Raw genomic sequence first — 16,957 nt, forward strand, 5'->3', positions numbered from 1 at the left:
TTCCATTTACTAGTTCAACCTCAGCAGTACAGGATAACCTCAGGGTTTAGCTGAAGTGTGTATTGTTCTTATGGAGCTTTCCAGAATTATCTTTGGTTGAATTAGCAGCTCTGTGGACACATTCTCCATCATACTGCCTGCAGATCTGTTGGAGAGGGTTTAGCAAAAAAAACAATTATCCTGCACTCCAAATGAATGAATGGATTTTGCACTGGTTCAATAGCAATTCCCATAGCCTATGTCTTTCCTTGGACAACAAAGAATATAAATCCTCTATGGCTTAGTAAATAGAGGGGCTCCATGAAATGATGTGGCAAAAAACTCATCACCATCTTGTTGCCATGGCCTCTTCAAATACAACTAGGATGGCCACTGGATAACCACGCTAGTCTCTTCTCAGGCAGCTCTAGAACTGAAAGGGAACTAAGAAGCTATATTTCATTCAACCTGTTCATTTTATAGATGGGACCTAAATTAATTAAGTGGTTTGCCTGAGGTCTTCCAGATGGGAAGTATCAGAGATTAGATTTGAACCCAGGTCCTCTGACTCCAAAGCTGGTGCTCCTTCCATTATACTAAGATGGCATCTGAATTGTTCCTTTAAGGATATGTAGGATTCCAATAGGCAGAGGTTGGCATCAGGAGGAAGCAGTGCATTCCAGGAATCTGGACAGCATGGGTAAGGGTAAAGAAACTAGAAATATGGTCCATGTTTGAGGCATAGTGAACAGTGTTTCTGGTTCAGTAGTTTTAAAAATAGGAGGCTGCAAAGTGGTGCAGTAGAGAGAGTGCTGGGACTTGGAGTCAGGAAGACATGAATTCAAATTTAGTCTCAGGAACTTCCTAGCTATGTGCTCTTGGGCAAGTCACATAACCTGTTTGCATGTGGACTTGAAGGAAAGGGCAAACCACTCCAGTATCTTTGGCAAGAAAATCCCATGGATAAGCTATGGTCCACAGAGTCTCAAAGAACTGGACATAACTAAACAACCATATATTGGTTCTAAGCAATAATTCAGTAAAGCAAACTTTAAAGGTAGAAAGGACCATAGAAATCTTCCAGTCAAATCCTTACAGTTTAATTACACAAATTTAAACCATTGGACCAATAAGCCCCCCAACAGAAGGTCCTGTATTCTATTTGATCCTTTTAGAGAAAATCCCAGAGAATTTAGAGAATTTCACCAAGGCCTGGCCTGACTGCTCCTTTTTGAGTCTCAGAAGCTATAGAACAAATTAGTCACACCCAATTAGAAGTTTGAGCTCTCTTTTAGCCTCTGGGCAATATAGTACCCCTAAACTGGGATTCCATGTAATCCTTATTTCTGTTGGTTGATGGGGTTTGTATCAGAAGATATATTATTAGCACAATCAGACAGAGCCCTCAAGTTGGGAAAATTCTTAACATCCACTCAGAAGTTAGGTTTTCTGCCCCCAATTTAAATGTTCGTGTATCTACAGCTCTTCCTAAGCTAGTCTCTCTTCATCTGAAGCAAAATCAGGAAAATTACAGGTAATGGAAATGAATGGAGTGTAAAATAGTGTCTGTTACTGGATAGGCACAGGAAGAAGAATTTGGAGAAGGTCCAGATATCTTGGGGGAAGGAAGGACTCCCTCAGTCCTTGAAAAACTGAGAATCCACAAGAGCTTCAGCTGGAGTCCTCTGCCCTAACATGCCTGTAGGGTTAGCTGCCACAGTTCAACAGGGTTTTCAGTTTATCCTTTTACCTGTGGTCCCTGAGCTACAAATACTTCCCAGTATTGCTCCTTAAATTCTGAGTAGATCTGAGGATGCCATCCCTTCCATGCCCTTCTCCCGTCACCTAGAATTTATTAGACTGTGACAGTCACCATGCTAGGTGCTGCTGATACAAAAAAAGGAAAAAAATAACACAGATCCCACTCTGAAGAAGTATGCAGTCTGAGAGTGGAAGAGAATGTTTTTCTCTTTAAAAACTCCCAGACATGATTCAAATCCCTCATTTGCCTCAAAAATCATTTTCAAATGGCTCTCAGGGCTGCTGGGGAATGTTTGTCTAGGCTGTACAAATCCCAGAAAGCTAATTCATTTTCGAGCTCTTATTACCTATTTATTAAAGGCCTACTATGGGCCGGGTTGAAGGAGGCTATCACATCACAGGTACTATCTTGACTTGTGAGTGAGTTGGATTTAATTGAGGCAGAGTTTCAGACTCACTCTCTCTTCCAGGTTTATTGAGGTCCAGCGGCAAGACAAAAGAAAGGATGACTGCTGGAAGGTAGTGGATGGCTTTGGCTTCTTTGGATATCTGACCAAACTCTCAGTACCCCATAGTACTTGCTTCAGGCCCCCTTTGAGGCTACTGGAAGGAACTGTTCTCACCCACCCATTCTTCTGGGGGATGACAACCCCCCTGACTTACAGACAGGTTTGAAGCCTCCTGGTTACCCTCAACCTGGTTTAGCCTGTCTATCGAGGTCTTTACCAGGGTCTGGTTGCCACACATGCTACAGCTTCTCTGAGCCACAAGTAAATAAGTTCCATGGCGAGTGTAGGTTCAAAGAAAGTGGGCTACCAGCAAAGGCAGAATATAAATCCAATCTCATACAGGCTCAAGGTTCTCATTTCTGTCTCCCATTATGCTGTTTGACCCTTCCTTTTTGGGGGGGGGACCTCTTCATTTCCTTCCTCCACTCTATGGCCTCCTTACTGTCTCCCCTACTCACCTGCCTCAGTGCCTCAGTATAAAAGCATCCTCTGACATGAGGTCTTGATCTAATGAATTATTAATATCCTCTCATCCAAGTGAAATTATTACAGTAAATATACTTTGCAGTTATTTGGGAAATAATAGTAATAATAGCTGGCATTTACATAGTGCCTAATATGCAGCCAGTGCTAAGCACTTCCTAAATATTAATTTACTGATACAGTATAACTCTGGGAGGTGGGTATACTTTTAAACAATAATCCTAGCAAAGGAGAACTAATTGATAGCAAACATTCCTGGCTCCTTACAAGAGGGCCTGGGTCACTGGGAAAGGATGAAGGACAGGACAGGTCCTATTTGAGAGGATGAATCATTCTTACCCTCTCTAGATCATTTGAGGTAACTGACCAGGGTATGGATCTGGCCCTGGGTCTTGGGGGTCATGTCAACACAATACAAGCTCCAGTAGGTCCAATCAAACTAGAACGATGTCTTGTGTGGTCCAAGTGTTGCAGAGTGTCTGCTACTGACCAGGCTAGCTAAATTGGGGCTCAAAACCCTTAGGATAAATTTTTTTCTAAAATTTTCTAAATTATTCTAAATTTATTTATTTAGATTATTCTAAACTATTCTAAAATGTCTTAGTTTTTTCTAAGATTATTCTAAAAAATTGTAGTGTGGTTTTAAAGTTTTAAAGCAAAAATCTTGTATAAGCCACCAAGAAAAGAAATGAGTCTGCAAAAATTTATCTATGCCATAAACATGGCTGATGTCACTGTGCAGGATTTTAAAACCCAGGGAGGATAAAAATACTAACTAAACAAGGGATAAACAAGTTTAGCAGAGGACATAGAGAACTGGACTAAAGCAGAGGCAAGTTCAAATCCAGTCTCAGACATTTCCCCAGCTATAGCCCAGAGTCTCAGTTTCCTTATTTGTAAAAAAGGGGCTAGAAATATTTTTCCAGGAGATGAGGCACAACATAGCAGATAGAGGGTCAGTTTTGGTCTGCCTCTGGCACATACCAGGTAACCATGAAATATACCATTTCCACTCTCAAAGCCAACTCTCTGAGGCACCCGATGAAGATAAATTCCTAATCTGCATTGGTGAAGGAAGTTTCCACATTAGAAATTCCTTATACCAAAGAAATCACAGGTCCAGACCCAGACCCCACCCTTTCCCCTACCTTATACTTCTTAGCTATAGGACCCCAGCTGGGTAAGTCACTTAACCCCAACTGGCTAGCCATTATCCTTCTTCTGCCTTGAAATCAATACAAAATATTGATTCTAAGATGGAAAATAGGGGTTTAAAAAAAACAACTACCACTTTACCTCAGATATTGTGGAAATCCAATGAGATAATGTATAGGATGCACATTATAAACCATTAAATATGCTATATAAATATCCATTATTATTATTATTAAAAACATAAATGTTTTCAGTGCAGTGACTGTTAAGCTAGTTGTAGTCGAGTCAACTTTTAGGCTAAATCAAAGTGGTGATTTCTACCTCAGACATGTACATTAGGTCAGACTCCAGGAGCTCTCGGCTATTCCTGACCCTAGTCTATGCCAAGATTTTTTAGCTCTCCTTCTCCATACTTAGTCACCCTCTCCTGAGGTCCCATCACACCCACACTCACCCTTCTTGTTGTCACTCCACTTTGGACCAATTCCAATACAGGATTCTGGAAAAATCCCGACCCACATTTTTCTACCCTTCGGCAAAGTTTCCCCCCACTGCTCTCAGACTCATTATACCCAACATGGGCACAGTCACTCATCAAGATGGCTCTACAGTTCTTCTGTCTCTAAACCAGGATGACACTGGATTCCCAAAGCTGAGAAAACATGAAAGGGAAGCTGGGCCAGGAGAAAAGAAAGGGCTCCAGAGGTTAGTGCATGGGTTCCTGGCTCCCTTGGGAACAGGGAGCTTGCTGCCTCTCCTGCTTTCAGGAGCTCTAAGCCATGTACCAAAAAGGGCCTTCCTCGCCATAGAACTTGACCCGGTATCTGAGCATTTCCTGACTCGTGTCTCCAATCACAAGTACCTGGGAGATGATGAGCTGCCTCACTGGGAAGAAAAATCAACATGTTGAGATAAAACAAAGACCTTGGTGCTCAGATTCTAACATCCAATTTTTTCTCATACTATAACCAATTTTTTAAACTATTTGTATCAATGAGATTATGAAATAAAATATGTATTCCTTCCTACAGTGAGTCACTCCAGTAGTTTCTGTTACTGGATTTCAGTCAAATGCTATGTTCTGCACACATTTCATTTATATACATTATAACATAATGAAATTATATTAGTAGCTATGTGGCCCATGGCAAGTCATTTGACTGCCTCAGTTTCCTCATCTGGTAAAGGAGCTGGAGAAGAAAATGGCAAACCACGTAGTATCTTTGCCAAGAAAATCCCAAACGGGGTCAGAAAGACTTGGACATGACTGATTAATGTCTAAACAAAAACATTGTTATTATTATTAAGAAAATTAATTAAGCAAGTTACTGAAATCTGGAATTATCAAAATAAAAGATAAAACTGTATTCTATATACCCTAAAAATCTTAAAATCATCTCTAGATTACCAAGACTAAATGGCATAATATCTTCCCTTCTCTGAGCTGTAAAAAAGTAAAGTTTCCCTCACATCACAGAACCCTAGAAAATGGAATTTCAAGCTTCATCAAGTCATAGATTCATTCCAAGGAGCTGCCCTTGTCCTGCTATATAGAAGGAACAGATTACAACTGACCCTTAAGGCTTACCAAATGTTTTACCTACACTATCTCATCTGAGCCTCTAGACTACCCTGTGAAGTTAATATGATTTATGCCCATTTTACAGGTAAAGAAGCCACAGCTCAGAGAGAGTCAGACAATGTAGAAAAGAACATTGACTCTATAAGGGGAGATTCTGGATACAAATCCCAGGTCTCCTTTGTGACCTGTGCAGGCAAATCACTTCAACATTCCAGGCTTTAATCCTATCCCCTGTAAAATGAGGAAAGGGACTCTATAACCTCTAGGGTCTCTTCCAACTCTAATTCTCTGTGTAATTTATGCCCAAAGTGACTGTGCCAGTAGGAATCAGAGGCAAGAACCTTACTCAGGTGTTAATTTCCAACAAGTCTACCTTTATACCACTGCCACCTCTTCCTCCTTTCTCTTCTCCCCCTTTCTGTTACTCTAAATTCAAGCTTAAAGAATTGAGGGCTTCCAAAATACTACCTATTTTCCACCCATGATTTAACTCTCCATTATAGCTATCATTCGGAGCATTCAGATCTCCCAGCTCTATAACAATTCAAAAGCAATTACTTCAAATCTGGCCTCAGACACTTCCTGTGTGACCCTGGGCAAGTCACTTAACCCCCTTTGCCTAGCCCTCACCACTCTTATGCCTTAGAACCAATATACAGTATTGATTCCAAGATGGAAGGTAAGAGGTTCTTTTAAAAGCAATTACTATATTCTAAGGCTGAACAAAAATCATTTTGAATGCTCCTCAGTAAGGAAAACAAATCAACCAGGTAAGTCAACCAAGAGTTTAAGAACAGAATTTCGACCAAGTCCAAGACTGATTTGTTTATTATTCAGAATGCACACCCACCAAAGTTTGTTGTGGGAAAGACAAATGGTCATGGCAGACCCGGCATTTGGAGACTGACAGCTGAGATGTATTTAAGAACTAGTGAAAGCTTCTCTGCACTCCAGAGTGTCTGGCAATAAGGGAGCAAACTGCAAAAATGAAGGCTGATTCGCCTCTGTGTAGAATTGGAACAAGGAAGGTAGAACACTTGATGGGTTATTCTCAGCTAAGTGAGCCTAATGAATCATCATCTCCGCTCCTATTCCACTCCCACCCCCACTGGCAGACACCCAGCAGGCTGACCTGACACTTCCTTCAGCTGGTCAGGTCACCCTTTCCCCTAAGCTATGGCCAAAGGAACACAGACTGAGCTGAGATCTGAGCTCTGTTCAGGACATTCCTGTACTCCAACGAGCACATTCCCCCAACCAATCATTTACCCGTCAGATGGGCTTACCCATCTATCTAGAGCATTTTGGACAAGTCAATTATTTTCCTCTTTTATTTTGATCTGGATTCCAGATTCAGGAACTATGATTTCACTGAGAAGGAGGGAGGAGAACTCCTGGCATGGTGACTCATCTGGAGCTTCCAGTCAGAATCAGGTTGGACAATGGGACTCAACGCCAGGGGCACAGGGAACAGCCTAGGTATAGCTTGATCCCAAGTCTCCCTGACATTGGGGCACAATCTCTAGTCACTATGACTTGTTACCTCCCCAAGATATTTCCTTAATATTCCACGTATGTTGGTACTTTCCAGGGAAAGAAAGGAGGTATCCCTGCCCCCTTCATTGTGCCCTTGCCTTAGTCTAATACACACTATTCAGGACCCAAGAGGGAGTGGGGATGAGAGAGAGAGACAGAAAAAAAGAAAGAAAGCATGTAGATACTTGTCCTGAGACTGACTACTGTGCCAGAGGATCCAAAGTGAAACCCTTTTGTTTTCTCTTCCCACACAATAATAAAAATAATATTAATGGATTAGGTATTAATTATTAACCATATTAATGAATTCATTAAACCTTACTATGTGCCAGGCACTGTGCTAAACTAAGCATCAGGACACAAAAAATGAGGTTTTCAAAGCCCCTTTCCTTTCCTTTTCTTTTTCTTTTTCTTTTTCTCTTTTCTTTTCTTTTCTTGTCCTTACCTTCTGTCTTGGAGTCAATACTATGAATTGGCTCCCAGGCAGAAGAGTGGTAAGAGCTGGGCAATGGGTTTTAAGTGATTTTCCCATGATCACACAACTAGAAAGTATCTAGATTTGAACTCAGGTCCTCCTTTCTCCGAGTCTGGCTCTCTATCCACTGAGCCACCTAGCTACTCCATTTTGTCTGGTTTTGATGCTCAGAATAACTTAAACAAGTAAAGACTATTGCTTTTCCCATTTTGCAGATAAAGAAAAAGGAGCTCCCAGAGGGTAGTAATATGTATGATGGTGGTCACACAAACACTAAGTATATACACAATGGGATAAGGACTCTTTCTCAACTTCGTCTCCACTGTTCTCTTCATCCTCTGATTTTGCAGCCTTCTTATCATTGGGTACCACTTTTTTCTAATTGAATTTTCCTTCTAAAACTTTTTTATTGATATATTTTATTTTTACATAATTGATCTTCTTATTCACTCCAGAAAGCCATTCCTCATAAAAGAAAACAAAAACACAGTAATTTGACAAAGCTAAACGATGTATTATTGGGTGGCTAGGTGTGACACAATGAATAGTGCAAAGGGCCTTGATGCAGGGAAAGCTGAGTTCAAATCTGACCTCAGATTCCTACTGGCTGTTGTGAGTCCTTGTTTGCTTCAATTTCCTTGTCTATAAAATGATCTGGAGAAGGAAATGGCAAACTACTCCACTCCAAATGGGGTCACAAAGAATTAGGCATCATTTAAATGACTGAACAACAAACATTGGGCGAGGTGGCACAGTGGATGGAGTGCAGAACCTGGAGTCAGGAAGACTCTTTTCCCTGCATACAAATTTGGCCTCAGGAACTTGCCAGCTATGTAACTCTGGGCAAGTCTTAACCCTGTTTGCCTCAGTTCCTTGTCTATAAAATGAGTTGGAGAAGGAAAGGACAAATCAAATGGGGTCACAAAGAGTCAGATGTGACTGAACAACAACAATAACAAGCAACATATTAACGGGGTCTAAGAGAATATACAATGTTCCTACCTTCACCAAAAAGAGAGAACAGTGCATTATATCCTCTCTTCTTTGGGACCAAATTTGTTCATTATAAGTAAATGGTATCTAGAGTTTTTATTGTAGTGACTCTTCCTACTTATATTGTTATCCATGTCTACATTGTTTTCCTGGTTCTGCTTAATCCACTTTATATCTAATTCTTCCCACATTGCCCATATTTAGCATTTCTACAGCTCTGTGTTTGAAGACTATATTCTTGTACCACCAATCCACTTGGCCATTCCCCAAATTATAGTCACCTTCTTTGTTTCCAGTTTGCTCCTACAAAAGGAGCTCTTTCTTTAACGGTGTATATGTATAGTCATAATAATTACTTTTTTGTATTAATAATAATTTTCTTTGCTTAGCTATATTTGTTTTTAAATCTTATAAATATCCTTGACCCAACACATCTATACAGAGGTTGGATAGAAAGTAGAAAATAACTACATGGCTAGAAAAACCAGAAGCCCCAATGAGGTTCGATGTTGTCATCAAAATTAAGTCTATAAATATAGTCAAATTACTTTGTCAAATGAGTCAAGTTACTAAGGACCAAGGATTGGTAGAAAACAAATTTTCTCATCAACTGAAGATCTTCAGGCAGATCCTGAATCTTCATCAGTCAGCACGTCAAAAGGGATTATTCCTCAACAATGGATTGGGTTGCAGGTTACCTTTGCCAGGGCATGCAGACCTCTGCCAATAAAACACATTTTCCCCGATTCTTTAAATCTCAAGAATGCTGCAATTATTATTTTGCTCCTGTAGAGGAGTACTTAGAAAATGTTTCTTAATTTGGAGGTCTTCCCTTTAAGTTAAACAGATTTTTCTGGGTTGTTTTTCCCCGTGTAACTCTTTTGAGCTAAACTTATGTAGAAATCACCTATGTGGATGCTTTTATTGATGATTTCTCATATTTCTACCCCTGAAAAAAAAGACACCTTCCCCATGTAATCTGCCTCTTAGAAAATTTTTTCTATACCACATATACTTTTATAAGACATGAGGGACTCTAAACTCTATCTCACCTAGATAAATGACTAGTCTTAAAGGTACTATAAAAAGAAGAAAAGTTAAGATCGGTTCTTCACATTTTATTTTTTCTGGGGACTTACTCTATTCCTGGCTTTTCTCTGCTACTAAAGTAGAGCAGACTTCAATGTAAAGAATAAGGACCCCAAAGGGCATCAAGTGCGAGATACACAGGTTGAAATGCTGAATTCAATCATGTCTGGTTTTTTTATGACACCATTTGGGGATTCCCTGGCAAAAATACTGGAAAGGTTTGTCATTTTCTTCTACAGCTTAATTTACAAGTGAGAAAACTGAGGCAGAGTTAAGGCTCTTGCCTAGGGTCACCCAGCTAATAAGTCCCTGAAGTTGGATTTGAACTCCAAGTCAGGAACTCTATCCACTGTGCCTACTTGACCATTCAAACCAGTGGATCATAATGACCACAGGTCTGGACCTGGAAGGGACTTTAGAGTCTCTTCTATCTAGTAGTACTAAAAAATTAGTAGCAAATTTTTTTTGTTAGTAGAACCCCTTTACACTCAAAGCAAATTTACTTTTTGCTTTAAGGATCCCAAAGAGCTTTAATACAGATTACATCAATTAATATTTACCATATTGGGCATTAAAACATCAAAGCATTTTTATGAAAGAGTATTGACCTTAGAGATCCTCAGCACTTTCCAACCATACTTTGAAAACCACTAAACTTTAATCCATCCCCTCTTTTATTTTACAACTGCAGAAATTCTTCTAGACCAGAGAAGTCAAGTGACTTGCCAACAGCCACACAAACACTAGTATAAAGCTGAAGCAGATTTAACACAGGTCTTCTTGACTTAGAACTCCAACCTTTCTACTATGCCATACTGTCTCCTAAATGCTGCTCTGCAAAGGGGTGCCTGGTAACTTGGAGGGTTATAGAGATACTGATTAACCTCTTATTAAAGTGTACTTCCACTTTAAGCAAAAAAAAAAATTGCCGTTAAAAGAAATCAGATGTTTGTTTATTCCACAATCCTAGTGGGGGGAAAAAGTTTAAACTCTTCCTTTCTACTTAGGGATAAAATATGTAACAAGGAATGATAATACATGTGTAACCCATTTCAAATCACCTGTCAACATGCAGAGGAGGAAAGGAAGAGAAGGGAGGGAGGAAGAGAAGTTCGATTCTATAACAGGAAAATTTGTGTAGAAATTTGTTATTACATGTAATTGATAAAAAATAAAAACTATATATCAAAGAATCCTCATATATATATATATATGAATGATGTGAAAATACATCCAAATGAGTCTTCAAGATTCACTCATTTCAAGTGCTGCCTACTCCAGGAAATCTTTCCCATGTTCCCCTAGTTACTGGTGTTCTCCCTCTTCAGATTTTATTGATCTGTTAAATGTATTATTCTCCTTGAAGAAAGGGTTCCAACCTAGGTTACAAGAAAATTGTCACATGTAATTTTTCTTTATAAAAATTTAATTTTTATTACATTTCTCACACACATATGCATGATAGATTTCTGAATTTATTTCATATTCATACTAAATAGTAACTCAGAAAGGTTTACTGAAAATCAAAGAATACAGAGACTAAAAATTATTGAGAACTCCTGCCCTAATGCTCCTTGAACACAGGGATGTTTTAATTTTTGTCTTTGAATTCACACCAGCTAGCACAATACCTTTGGTTTTTGTATTCCCAACCCTAGCACAGTCCATCCCACATGGAAGGTATTTTAGAAATGCTTGGTGAATTAAAACCTAAAAAAATTTCCTTTCAGCTACAAATGAGAAGGAGACGAAGAGGGAAAAGTAGGCACAATGGCAAATTCATTTGTTTTGTCTTCATTACATAAACATATACAGAATCTCTATCATCTATAGAGGATTAGACATCATTTACATGCTTAATCACCCAATTGCTTCAGAGACTTGGATTGGCATAATATACAGATTGTAGCCCATGTGCACTTGGGGTAATTAAGAATGAGTAATAATAATTACAAACAGCAGACCAGCTGTGCAATAATTAATAAGAAGAATTTTCTAAGGCCTACAACTCTTTCCCGGTATATGTGGTTTGAAGGACTAGAGAAAGCCTTTGACCTCCAAATCAAACACAAGGATTTCCAGCCTTACTCCCACAGATTCTGACAGATACACAGAAGCACGTTTCTGCCAAATCTAATTCTAAGTGGAGCCAGCCAATGGCTGATATTGAGTAAACATGATTTGTGTAAAGGGCCTGCCCTTGCCATGCCTGCAGAGGTGGTAAGAAATCCAGACAATGGTGCTGTCATGGAATGAAGAATTTATGGCCAGTCTATGTCCATTTGTGATCTGATTCTGGAGGCAGACACTTCCTGTTCTTCTGGTGCATTGTGGTATACAGGACAGACAAGTGTCCAATAAATGCTGAAAGAATAAATAAACAGCAGCCATACAGTTTATTCCTATAAAGGATAAGCACTCCAAACTTAGCAAAGACTCCTCTGCCTCCAAGTAAAGAGTGTAGTGTCTCTATTTCCTGTAGTGTCTCTGCTCTGTCCTGGGATTGGCAGCATGGGAAAAGGTAGTGGATAGAACACAGGGAATCTAGGAGTTTGCATCCCACTTCAAACACATCCTAGCTGGGTGACCCAAACACAATCACTTTAGCTGTTTATGCTCTAGATTTTTACTGATCTATAAAATTACAGCACTCATCTCATGGCCATGAGAATCAAGAATACAATGCATGGAAAAGGCACTGTATAAATCTGACCTACTGCCTGTAGCTGTTCACTTCTCCTCAGAGAGGTTGTAAGGTTGTAGATATGGTCCTTGTTTCACAATTAAGGACACTGAGTCTCATAAAGTCATCATTGTTAAGTGATAGAAACGGGACATGAACCCAAATTTCCTGACTCCAAGGCCTCTGTTCTTTCTACAACAGTCATTTTTATAATGATTCATCTCATCTGCCTCTGAGATAAAGGAGAATTAACTAAGTTCTGGGTTGTGGAGTCCTTGGAACAGGAACAAAAAGGAACAATTTTGCCCCAGAACTTTGGTTGTTCCTGAGACTTATTTAGAAAGGCCTTATTTTGTCAAGAGATCCATTAATTTATGTAAAATAAATGTATGTATTTATATAAGTTGAATCAGGCTGGCCTCAATAAACAAACTATAAAAGTATATGATGGTTGTTCCACCCTCAACATTCTCTCAAGCTATCTGTAGATCACCCTGACATTCCTGGATTCTTCTCTCTTCTTTATTTCTTATATATACTTAGCTACTGATTTCTTCCAAATTCTCTTCAAGGACAACCATGCCACCATCTTAGTATAGGCTCTTGCTAACATACAGCTGAACTATTGCAATCTCTCTCTCTCTCTCTCTCTCTCTCTCTCTCTCTCTCTCTCTCTCCTTAGTGGTATTCCCAATTCCAATCTCTCTTTTGGTTCATCAATCCTTCACACTGTTGTTAAAACTCATTTTTCTGGTTTCTTAGTAAATAATGGATACACTTGGTACAAAACAGCCTTTATAGCCTCACCTCATATGGCCAACCAATATATACAGAACTTGAAGGGACTTCAGCAGCCTTCTAGTCCAAACCCTTCTTCTTACAGTTGAGAAAACTAAGAGCCAGGAAAACATATTTAAAGTCATTTAGGTAGTCAAAATCAGAAGTAGGATTTGATTTCATGTTCTCTGATTCTAGAGCTATACCCCAGATTCCATAACACCCCAATGCCACCTTGGTTGGATGACCATTTGGGGCTACCATAATGAAGATTCTAACTCCAAGTCTACAATACACTGGCAATCTTTGTTTTGTCACTCTATAATATGTGTCAGATAATGCTGTGTATTATATATCATTGGTATCTTTTCACGCTCCTAGAGGATAAACTCTACATGGATAGGAATCATATTATCTATCATTTGTATTTTCCCCAATTGTTTTAAGCAGCATAATTCCATTAGTACTAGACCTTCTGCCTCTACCCACCAGCAAAAGAGAAATATTCTACATACAACTGTATGTTGCTACCACGTTGCTCAACCTTCTAATGATGAGAGAACTTGGTCTAGAATTAGAAAGGCAACTTTCCAAAGGTTCTGCGGTTAAACAAGGTTCTGATCCCAGATCTTGGGGTTTAGTATCCAGAGTTCATTCCATTACACTATACTGCTACCACACAAGCAAATGACAACATTAAAGCTTGGTTTTCTCTATGGAACTCCATAATAATACTTAATAGCTAAAAAAATAGCAGCTAGCATTTATAAGACACTTAAAGGTTTGCCAGGCATTTTACATATATTATCGTATTTTATCCTCACAACGAACCCTAAAAGGGAGGTACTATTATTCTCTCCATATTGCAGATAAGGAAACTAAAGCGAAAAGGTGAAGTGACTTGCCCAGGATTTGAACTCAGGCATTTCCAAACCCAAATTCAAAGCTCAACCACTGTACGTATCATCAAGGTGTCCCAAATATAAAAACCTAATTAAACCTGAGGAGAAAGATAGGGAGGGAGAAAGAAAAGAAGGGGAAGAGCTATGGGGTAAACATGAATAAAAGAAAGAACAGTGAGGAGATGAGAGTTGGGGGAAGTGTTTTAAAGTCTTTTTCAAGTGCAAACTTCATTTAGGAATTAGATTCCAAAAAAAGTTTCCATTTGGGTTCCATGTCAGAATTGAACCATCTGAGGGAGAAATGTGAGCCAAAAGGAGCACAAGGAAAGTGGTCATTTGAGACAATGGGCCTTGGAGGATTTCCCCTACCCTATTATTAACAAGTGGATAGAAAAAGGCATTTCATTATTTGTTCTCCTACATACTGAATACCAACAAAGTGAGTGACAATAGTCATCACTGGGCAGGCTCTTCCTCCTTAAAGGATGTGGGAATTTCTAAAGGGGGAGGGAAAAGGGGTGGAAGGGAGAATTACACTGAGCATTTATTCAGCAACCCTGATTTTCTAGGCAACCTATTGAAATTCAATGATTTTCGTAAAGAAAACTCAAAATGTGATACTGATGCAGAGAAACTAATGAAGGGGAAGAGGGAAATGGCGCCACCAGCTGGGCGGAAAGGCCGAGGCTGCTCTATAAACAAGCAACCCATTTCTCCTGTGTACCCACCTTCTAGACTGCCTTTATTGAGTTATTTTACCCCTCAACGGTCCCCTAAAGATCATTCAGGGTTAGGAAGAACAAATCAAAGATGTACAAGAAGAACAAATCCAAAAGACAGCTATCCTCCAAAACCCTCATGTCTAAAGGACTTCAAATATTTTTCAGTTTTCAAATTTTTTACAAATTTTTCAAATGTGTAGCTACCACACGGCTATTTCTTTCTTTAATGAAAATGAGGGAGAATGGCCCCAAATTTGAGAAAGTGGAACAATTATTTCAAGGTTAACAGGGCGAATGTCTCTGCTTGCTATAGAAAATGTTAACCAGAGAAAAAGAAGTCTTTGTTCAAACTTCCTGGACCCCCCCAACCCTTATACTTCTTTGCAGTGATGGGGGGAGGCACATGGGTATTGGGCACTGCACACCACAGACTTTTTCCAATATGTTGGTTGGTTTTACTGACTTTTCTTTTTCCCATTTTTATCCTTTGTTATGAAGGATGGGTTTCTGGGGAAAGGTGAGGAAAGAAAAGGATTATGTTGTAAAATATAAGTGATAAAGAAAAAAGATAACAATAAAAATGTATTTTTTAAGAAATGAAAGGTGTGCCATTCAAATCACACAGGAAAATGAAGGCTTCCTATACATTTTAAGATGGAATGCAAAATTGTTATACATGTTCCCTATAACAAGCACATTAGTTTTACAAAGGCCATATTTTGATACGCAAGTTGTAATCCATGGGACTATTAATTCTTTATAGATCAACCAGGCCCTCCATAAAATATGTATAGTATATTGCAATTGATTTTATGGAACTAGAGTAAACCTTTTCCATTTTTAATTAAAAAGCTACATGGATACTTTATTTTGTGATTTACTACATTCCTATCCTTAGGTTTTATCTCATGAAGAAGACTTGGTCAAAGAATTTGGAGGCACCTGCAAAGGTCACTTCACAAAACTTCTCACACAAGATAATGCTCTGGTTCTAGAACTCCCCAACATATGGACATCTTTGCTCTGCTCAGACACCAACAGGAAGTGTTAGAACAGTTATAAAGTTCTTCCTTATAGAAATGATTCTACTTATTTGCTCTTGTTCCACTCTTTGTAATAAAGAAGAAATCTACTCCCTCTTCCCCATAATAAAAATGCCACACGTTATTTACCTACAGAGAAGGCTTTCCTTCTGAGGATTCAAATCCCCACTACAAGACAAGTTTATCAGAATGTGCTTCTGAAGTAGGGCAGCCATAGGAAGCTGTCACATGCAAAAAATGAGCAATTTGATGGGAAAGAGTGACTAGAAGGCATTTGGCCCTGTTTTACTAATGGACTGTTGTCTGCAAAGATCTCAAAGCCTCAGGTGAGCAGAGGATTCTGAACTCTGCCTTTCTTTCATCATCTCCAAGCTGACTTAGGAGAACTAGAGCTTGGATAATTTGATTATTCAATGCAACCTAAGAAACATTTATAAAGTACATACAATACTAAAGTCAAGATGTCATGGTTAGAGAGCTGGCCCCCAAGATAGGAAAACTTCTGTTTCCATGTGGTCTCTGATATGTATAGTGGTATGATCCTGGAGATGCTACTTAATCTCTCAGTGGGCTAAGCAAGAGATGTCAGATACTCTGCATACTGCCTAGCAAGGCCCAAACCAGATTAAAATGTAATTGGGAAATAGTTAGCAAAATAAATGCAATTACAATAAAATCTCGATAATGTTAGCGTGTGGTTTTTTAAATCAATGACTGCTGGCAGGAAACCTTCCAGACTATTTAGTGGCTTCTGGGCAACTCTATAGACAGTATATTCAGAGAAGATGGTGATCTGCAAGGGAAGAACTCATTTTGGAGTTCTCTGTGTCAATGAAATAATATGCACTGTGTTAAGTATCTACCTGCTCTATGGAGAATAAATAAGCAAATAATTAGGGCATAATCTCAATCCTTGGAACAAAAGCAGATTACTCTTCATCTACTCTGTTTATCTGGTATGTACTGAAATGACACATAGAAGAGGGAAGGAAGAAAGGGGGGGAGGAGGGGAGGAAGAGGGAGAGGGAAAGGAAGAGAGAGAGAGAGAGAGAGAGAGAGAGAGAGAGAGAGAGAGAGAGAGAGAGAAGTTAGGAGGGAGGAAAGGAAGGAGAGACAAGGAAAAAGATGGAATGTCTCTGCCATTAGAATGCAATTCAGGGCAGACACTGTTTTTGCTTTTCCTTTATACTTGGAATATAATAAAAAGCTTTTTTAAATTTTTATTTAGAATATTTTCTCAAGGTTACATGATTCATGTTCTTTCCCTC

The 16,957-nt window shown here is 39.1% G+C and overlaps 1 protein-coding gene across 1 annotated transcript in view; it reads right to left on the minus strand.

Annotated features, from left to right (window-relative positions):
• ARHGAP10 (Rho GTPase activating protein 10) overlaps nt 1-16,957 on the minus strand; it is a 373,337-nt gene that overhangs the window by 87,145 nt on the left and 269,235 nt on the right. The window contains exon 16 of the mRNA XM_044681696.1: nt 4,673-4,772. Within this exon, the coding sequence (XP_044537631.1) occupies nt 4,673-4,772 (100 nt within the window). The remainder of the gene's footprint in view (nt 1-4,672; nt 4,773-16,957) is intronic.

The sequence above is a fragment of the Gracilinanus agilis genome, chromosome 6 (assembly GCF_016433145.1).
Source record: "Gracilinanus agilis isolate LMUSP501 chromosome 6, AgileGrace, whole genome shotgun sequence".
Classification (NCBI taxonomy): domain Eukaryota; kingdom Metazoa; phylum Chordata; class Mammalia; order Didelphimorphia; family Didelphidae; genus Gracilinanus; species Gracilinanus agilis.